General features: G+C 41.2%; 2 protein-coding genes across 2 annotated transcripts; one reads left to right on the top strand and one right to left on the bottom strand.

Moving 5' to 3' along the window:
- Positions 1–48: 48 nt before the first annotated feature.
- Positions 49–5,261, top strand: LOC135162145 (protein virilizer). Its single transcript, XM_064120315.1, has 3 exons — positions 49–324; positions 417–529; positions 742–5,261. The coding sequence occupies exons 1-3, from the start codon at positions 271–273 to the stop codon at positions 5,171–5,173; spliced, it is 4,599 nt and encodes a 1,532-aa protein (XP_063976385.1). The 5' UTR covers positions 49–270; the 3' UTR covers positions 5,174–5,261.
- On the bottom strand, positions 5,236–8,293 carry LOC135162150 (pentatricopeptide repeat-containing protein 1, mitochondrial). Its single transcript, XM_064120325.1, has 3 exons — positions 8,153–8,293; positions 5,974–7,535; positions 5,236–5,752 (listed from the first exon to the last, which is right to left on the bottom strand). Exons 2-3 carry the CDS (start codon positions 7,363–7,365, stop codon positions 5,273–5,275), a joined length of 1,872 nt encoding a protein of 623 aa, XP_063976395.1. The 5' UTR covers positions 7,366–7,535; positions 8,153–8,293; the 3' UTR covers positions 5,236–5,272.
- Between the last annotated feature and the right edge of the window lie 6 nt (positions 8,294–8,299).

Genomic DNA, 8,299 nt, shown 5'->3' with positions numbered 1-8,299 from the left:
CGGCAGTTATTCCGTATCCTAACTCTATCCTCCATGGATTACGAAGAAATTTAGAAGTAGAGAACCTAACCGCTCAGTTTATCTACTCGGGGTTCTCGAAATCCCGGATGCAAACTTCTATTGGAGAATGGATAATTTGTTTCAGTTCTTTTACTGTGTTTAAAGTGAACATTAAGTGCTAGAAATGTTGGTCAAAATGATGCATTGACTAATCATTTTGTCTTTTGATAGATTAAAATTAACGAATTTTAGTCGCTCCATGTAAGGAAAATGGATAGTGTGGAATTGTTGTTTTTCGATACTTTTTCTCATGACATTTCTGAGGTAACTTGATTTCTAACTACTGTAAATGTATCAAAACTTCAAATTGAAGAATGATTTAACACAACATTTTTTTTCAAATTATGACTCTCTAGGAATTAAACTTAGATTTGGTGCAATTCCCCAAGCCAGTTTACATCAGTGAGGTTAGAATCATTCCTCTGGGTGCAAGAGTACAGGCAGACTTTCCAGGAGGTGTCAGATTGGGGTATTTATTTTATATTATTATAATTATCAACTCTTGACGATCTGCATTGATTCTCCTTTCCATTTTGGTGAACTGATTTCATATTTTTTTCAAACTATTCGTTTCGATGGTTTTTATTTAAAGAAAACAAAACCTAAAAACCCGCTCATAATATTTTTCCAGGCTCTCCAATAACAAAAAAATCAAATTCTTCTTCTTCCCTATTGTTTTAGAGCGACCAATCCCTCCCAATTTGAAATAGAATTCTTCGTCAATGATCTGAGCAAACCGGGAGCCTCCACTTTCGAGTCCCTGGGCGGCCTAGAGTATAAGCAAAATGTCAATATACAGTTGGAATGTGAGAGAAGACAAATACCCACCGACGGACTGGTCCTCCGTGGTTGGTACACCACGATAACCTTAGCAGTTTACGGCTCCCTTACAAAGGCTATTACGAACCCTCCGGAAATTCCTTCGTCCGCCCAAGCTGCTTCCGTTCCGGTTTCGGAGCAACCAAAGCCCCCAACAACAGTTCAGAATGATGAAGGAGTGCAATCAAACTGGTACTACGAAAACAATTTGGCTCAGCCTCAGTCAACACCCGAGCCAGAGCTGTCAGGTACTTCTCAAACAATTCCCCAACCAATCCAAACGATAGGGACAATTCAAAAGACTGCAGAACCCCCAGAGCCTCAACAATGGACGGAAGAATCTTCAAAATCTCTTCCCACCAATCCAAAAAAACCCGCATCACCACCGCCAGATTCCCCAGTCTCCTTGAGTCCAGAATCAATATCAGCAGAAGAAGAAGACGATGGAGGAGAAGAAGAAGATGTGGAGGAAACGCATCAACAACAGCAACAACAACAACAAGTAGAAGATGATGAAGGAACTGAAAGGGAGCCTGAAGAATCAATAGACCCCGTGGAACCCTTTGAACCAATTTTATCTGATGAAGAACTCATGAATGATGACCTTCCTGGGACTAGCATGGACTTTCACCCAGATATATCAGCAGAGCTCCATGTCCTTGAGCCCCCAGATTTGTTAGAAGTGATGCCACTTCCTCTACCATCTGATTGTTATAAATCTGAATCAGAGGATACTGATAGAGTGCACGAGGTTCTCAAATCGTTTTCAAAATCCTTCGTTCATTTGAATAATGCGCCAGGTCAGGAGAAAGAAAGCTTCGTTCATAACTGTGAACTGTTATGTATATACCTGGGGACCGTGTGCAACATAGAAGAAGAGCATCTTGAAAATTTATCAGAGATGATTAATGCAGGACTGGATATGGAATTAGCAAGAGCTCAGCCTCAACCTGCATACAAAGTTCGTCATATTAAGGTAGGAGTGAGATTAGCAGAGGCCACTTGCTCTCTTGAAAAAGGTGCCGAAGTTCTTCTTAAGGTGGATGCCCCAAGGAAACTTTTGACTCTCTGCATGAGGGAGAACGTCGCCCTTCCTGTAAAACTTGCAGCTATCAGAGCTCTTGACGCAGCTCTGATCAGTCCACGAATCGTCGATGATTTCCTCGATTCTGAGGACAATCTCTATAAAATAACCCTACTAATGCTAGATGAGGCAAAACTTGCTAGACTAAAATATGCTCTGACTTCTTTGCTTCGGAAAATCCATGTGTACGAACTACTTTATGAAATTAAACGTACAGGACTGGGGGAAAATGAAATAATTGAGTTGACTCAGGCTTACAGTTGTGCTCCGACACTAATGGCACAGCCTAAGAGACAGTTACCAGTAAGTATGCAGATGGAGTTGGATCGAGAAGCTGATAGAAATCCCCAGAAGCATCTAATCTCCTATTTTAAACATTATGATTTATTGAAACTGGTGCTGTTCACATTAGTGTGCCCAGAATCATCGCCAAAATTGATCAGAGCTGTCCGAAAATTCCTAATCCAGTTGACAAAAACGGAGGACGGTCTTCTGTATCTTTTGGACAATACGCAAGTGGCGAAATCGATTTTAAAAGCTCTCAGATACAATCAACCAGGTCTGGGATCAGAAATCGCCTGGTGCCTTCAAGTCACTCAGTGTTTAGCTCATTTGAAGTATTCCAAAAATTCAAAAACAAGGGATCCACTCGACTGGACCATAATAAAAAAGCTTCACTCTTTTTTGACATATCCAGAAGGTCTACATGCGATAATTTCAGTGGTCCCTATCGGCTCATTTATCGACATTTTAATGTCCCTCCTGGGAGACAGAGATTTATCGGAATTTGCTGCTGAAATCATCTCCATGACTATTAAGTATTCCAACAGAGTTGAAATTCTGCAGTCTCGAGCATCCTCACTCTTAGATGCTTCAAGATCACAAGTCATTCTTCGCGATATTAGTTCTCATCTGAACACCGCTGTGCCCGCAAGCAATTGGAACTATAACGATGTGACCTCTCTAGTGTCAACTATCCGAAAATACACGGATAAATCCTCAGCACTACCTGGTGAATTAATAACATCCTGTAGAATTCTATATCATCTAACATTTCCATCAAATGGTGACATTGATCCAATGGAGTCTTACGTCGAGTTAAAACACAGAAATGTATTGAGTCAGCTGTTCGCAGCTGATGGCTTATCATCTCTCGTCGCTGTTTTGTCGAATTTAACAACCTACTATGAACAACCATTTCTTCATCGAGCTACTTTAACCGGTCGGAGAGGGCTAGCATTGGTTGGCCTATTGATAACGTGCGTTAAGCTTATTCGCGCCCTCCTACAACGTTTAGTGGAGTGTATGTCCACTGATTTCAAGAATCTGACTCCAGTGGCTCCTCTTCTCGAGGTCTACTGCTTAGCCGACGCGATTCCAGGGTCTCCCCATTTCGTGAAACTTCTGCAAGAGGAAATATCGGAAACCCTTCTATTATTCACAAGGGCAGTTGATTCAGATGGCACTGGAAATGTCGCAAAATCCTTGTGGACTCAGATGCTGGGAGAAGTATTGAAAATGATCTCCATGAGGGCCTGCAATTTCATGCCAGGACTGAAGTTGCTATCGAGACTGTTACCACCTACTTTGGGTAAAGATTATAACCATGAGAAGGACATGGCTAGGGCTCTAGGGCTGAGAAAACTCTGGTCTGCTCATCTTCAAGCTCAAGCTGGTAATCTAACGGAGACATTGAGGCTCTTATGCGCCTCCTGGAATGAACCTCTTTTAACTCTCCTGTCGACGGTCTGCAAACAACTCAGTGATTTAGCAGCACCGACGGCTTTACTCGTGGGAAGATGTTTGTTGGATAGAATTTTGGCAGCGGCACCTTTGGAGAATAACATACCAACATTGGCTTTCCTCAACGATCTTACACTTCACCCTCCTGTGAAGGCTACCCTACTTACATTATTGAGCCCAACATCACGAGCTCAAGTAAAGTCTGATCAAAAATATCCACCAGTGGTTGAGATGATGTGTACAACATTAAAAAATATTCATGATGTGAATGTCCAATCAGAAATTCTCGGAATTTTTTATACTCTTTGTGATGATAATTTAACTCTGGTGAACAGTAGCAGCACTGAACCCCTGGAGATAAAATTAACGCATTCTGTGCCCAGTAAGGAACCCTTGATTTCAATTTTGACTGCACTGATTGATATTTTGGGAAATGCTGCAAAAAATTCAGAAATTATTTTAGAAATGACACTCCGCATTTTACTATCCCTTACAAAACATAATTATGGACTCTATCACGTGAAAAGTTGCTTGGAGAATAATCCAGGTGCTCTGAAGGCGTTTTTAGACCACGTGGGATCTCTCGATGATAAGCAAGCAAACGAAGCTGATACTAGTTCACCGTTAATGATACTGACTGTGTCGTTCTTGGAGAGTTTAATTGCGTGTGGAAAGTCATGTGATAGGTCTCTTTTCCTGCGACACTTCCAATTGGCAACATTGATCGTGTGGGAAAAGGGTGTATCTCATCCACTGGAGAAGATTCAAGGAACTGAGGAATTGGTGAGTGATTTGAGAGCAGCGCTGGAGGGAAGAGACGAGAAGGAACCGATACCAGAAATGTTGGAGCCTCTATTACCCACTCCCGAGGCTCTACTCAATCAATTTTCCCAGAGATCAGTAAAGAGGCCAGCGAGCTTGTCACCAGTGAGGTGTAGAAAGCATCACTGTAGTTCACCAATGACGTCTGAATCAATTTCAGTGGATTTGATATCTTTGGCAGCAGAATTGTTGCCTGCGGACTTCAATTTACTAACTGAAGCTCAACTCTTATGCTCAAAGGCTCCATTGCCCGATTCTATGGAACCCTTACAGGGCAAAGGGCGGGGGAATGTCCCGAAGGATATGCAGAGATTTGCAAATTTCCCGATTAACAAAACTAAACAACCATTCGTAACTCCCATGAGAGGAAGAGCCCAATTTGTCTCATCCCGGGGAGGCCTGTCGTCTGGTGCAGTTGGAGGCAGGGGTGCCGATCCCTTCAGGTCGAGACCTCCAAACACTTCAAGGCCTCCATCATTGCATGTCGATGATTTCGTAGCCCTTGAGACGTGCGGCGCACAACCCACTGGGCCCACTGGATATAATAAACTAAGTATTAGAGGTACTGGTCCCCCCAGGGGTGTAATCGCTAGCAGCAGGTGTCGCACGTGGGTTGCTGAACCTCGGCCACCCTATCTTAGATAACATGGCTTTTTTATGTACAATGATTTATGTGTTTAAAATCAAGTCCATTGCTACACTGTAAATATTGAAATAAATTTTTTTTTATATATTTATTGGATTTTACTTCTGATAATTATGTACAGTTGACGTAGTTCTCGAGGGTCGGCTTCTTCTATCTCTAATGTATTCAGGATTATCTTCTCGATTGAATTTCAGCTGGAATTTTTCATAACGAGTTTTAAATACTTCAAACTTCTTTCGAAATTCTGGTTTTCGGTATATTTTTGTAGATTGATCAGATTTCAAATTATCCTCTACTTTACGCTTGTATTTATCGAGAATAGTGTAGATGTGGGAGGAGGGACGAATGCGGAGAAGCATCAGGAGTTTGAGAATTTCAAGGATATAGGGAATATTATTCATGGAACAGGCATTTCCTAGGAGGGATCCAGCGATCACAGGATTTAAAGTGTGACCTGCAGTCTCGAGACCATCGAGAAGGGTTTGAGCGTCATCCAGCGTTTTGCAGCCCAGCGCTAGGACTCCCCAGGTGATCATATCAGGAACGAGATTGTGTCTTTGGATGTCGTCTAGCACTTCCTGTGTAAAAATAATTAAAATGGAAATCATAAATATAATTCTATGTTCTCGCTTCGTTTTTACAATCCTCTAATTTTTTTCTTCATTAACGTGCATAAAAAATTAAGATTTTTGTGACCTTTGGGATAGACGAGCCGATAAAATATATAACTTTCAAGTATGTAATACTTAAATTGTAGTGTTTTATGGGTAGTTTCACATATCAATCTATCTTTTCTTACCTTAGCCGCTTTGTAATCCTTTCTGAAGCTCCTTTTCTTGATCAACATGTTGAAGAAGTCAATATCCAACGCAATCTTGTGAGTTCTTGCCACACTGAGGAGTTTACGTTCGATGGCCAACGAATCAGGCACAAGATCTAATAACAACGTTATAGTTTTAACATCAGGTTGAATCCCATCAGCTTCAAGTCTTTGCATAAATCCATTGAATCCCCCGAACAGAATCAATTTATTTTTTTCATGAATCTCTTCCAGCTTGAAATCCTCACACTTTCCATTATTCGCAACTACAGCTGATGTTTTTATCGGAGCCTGGGAGATCATATCAGGTGATTCAGCGCTCCTTTCCGGCAAGTGAATGTTGGAGACCACAGGAGGATGTGCTAGTAGATCAGGCTTAAGCGAGTCACTGACTAAAATCCTCGAATTTTGGTAATTCAAGAGCAGAACATCGTTCGATTTTAAGTTTCCCATTTTGGTGTCTCTGATCGCTCTCAGCATGAGATTGTATGTCAACAGATCAGGTTGTTTCCTCCACCTGTGCATCATGTGCCAGACAACTAAAGCATGACGTAAACCATGTTCCTTGTTAGAGATGCAGGCATAAAGCAAAGATTTAAATGTGTCCACTCCAATCGTGACTTTGTTATCAATCATCTGATCAACAATTTGGAAAGCGTCAAGCAGACTCTCGTGCCTCCCATAAGCCTTTACCATGGCATTGTAATGCACCTCATTTAAAACTACATTCTTCAGCATCATTTCCTCTCTAATATTCGCCAACCGATCCAGAGCCAGCTCTCGTTTAGGCGAATTGGCACAAGCATTAATAACACTCACGTATGTTGCAGCATTCAATGGCAGTGCTCGCCTCTTCATGGACGTAAATGTTTTCCACGCACTAATTAAATTTCCCTGAACTGCGTAGGCTCTTAATAGGAGATTGTACATATATGTAGTTGGTTTATCACGATTTTCCTTCACCAGATCGAGTACCTTCACTGCGGATTGTAAATCTCCCTTTCCAATATGTTCTTTTATCAAATCTGCATATTGACCCTTAGAGAGTTTTAATCTTCTTGGAACTGTTGCTTCATTTTTTTCAAAATCTTCTTGTTCTTGTTCATCGGGATCTAGAGGAAATTCCTCAAACTTATTACCGGCAATATCACCAAACACATCCGGATCCTTAGACGCAAATTTTTCCACAGTGTAAAAACGTTTGTGGGTGCAATGCAATTGTTTGTGAGTTTGGAGTCGAAATAAATAAAAGTCTGACACTGTTGGGGTTGGGGATCCATTTTGCAAGAGGTAGTGATTGTTCTGAAGGATTCGTACAATACTCAAACATTTTAAGGATGTTTGTAGAGGGTTTAAACGTATTGACAACATTGTTGTAACTGTTCAATCACTTGGCTCTGATATTTATTTGCTCGTGAGTGAGGACATGGTTTATTGGATCGTTTGTAGATCCCACTAGGGGATATTTACACTGTACACTGGCGATGTTTAACTGATGAATGTTGGAGAAACGTGAGCGAAATGTCCATAACCTATAAAATCTGGCAGAACAATCTCTCCTCAGCTGTATAGTGTATATTGTACGTACTAAGTCAACCTGACTTTCATTTCCCTGGGTACCCCCACACACTTAATTTCTGGTTCTAACGGTGGTCCCCACTCATGAAGAGAATGAAGAAAATTATGCCCACTCTAACATAGCTAAGGTTAAGAAACTACCGGTTGTTATAAATCTAACCAATCAGGCACTCGAAATAGACTCCAGCGATAAAACTATATAGCACCAACTACAGTAGATAGCGACAGGAGAAGGTCCACTCTCCGGAGTTTAAGAGATCCGTAGCTAGAGTTATGAGCACCCCATTGGAGAGATGGCGTTACAGTCGATTGTTCAGTAAATTACCAACAAGACAAGATATTTCTATGTAGGACAAATTACCAAGATTGTACAACGCTCCAGAGGATAATTGATTTTATGTGGAAAAAATTAATTAATATTGAAGGGGATTCACATACGTTCGCGTATTTTTTGCTGACATTCGATCGTGACGCCATCTCTCCCATGAAGTACAAATCAGTGGCATTTGGGGTCGCCCCAAACTTGAGAATTGGATCTCTCTTTTCGTCTTTTGGTTTATTATACTCAATTCCTACTTACTCCTAGTATTTATGCTTGATCTTTTTGATTGTGTGTCGGCCTTAAAAGTTGGCTTTCCGGTTTAACTTCAATAAGCCATGTGGTTGTATTCCAGGCGCAGCCATCATTAATGTGGTGGACAACGGCTGTATCCGACAATTCTTTCGT

The sequence above is a fragment of the Diachasmimorpha longicaudata genome, chromosome 5 (assembly GCF_034640455.1).
Source record: "Diachasmimorpha longicaudata isolate KC_UGA_2023 chromosome 5, iyDiaLong2, whole genome shotgun sequence".
NCBI classification, from domain to species: Eukaryota; Metazoa; Arthropoda; class Insecta; order Hymenoptera; family Braconidae; genus Diachasmimorpha; species Diachasmimorpha longicaudata.
The sequence above is the reverse complement of the archived record's forward strand: the minus strand, read 5'-3'. Positions and strand labels throughout refer to the sequence as shown.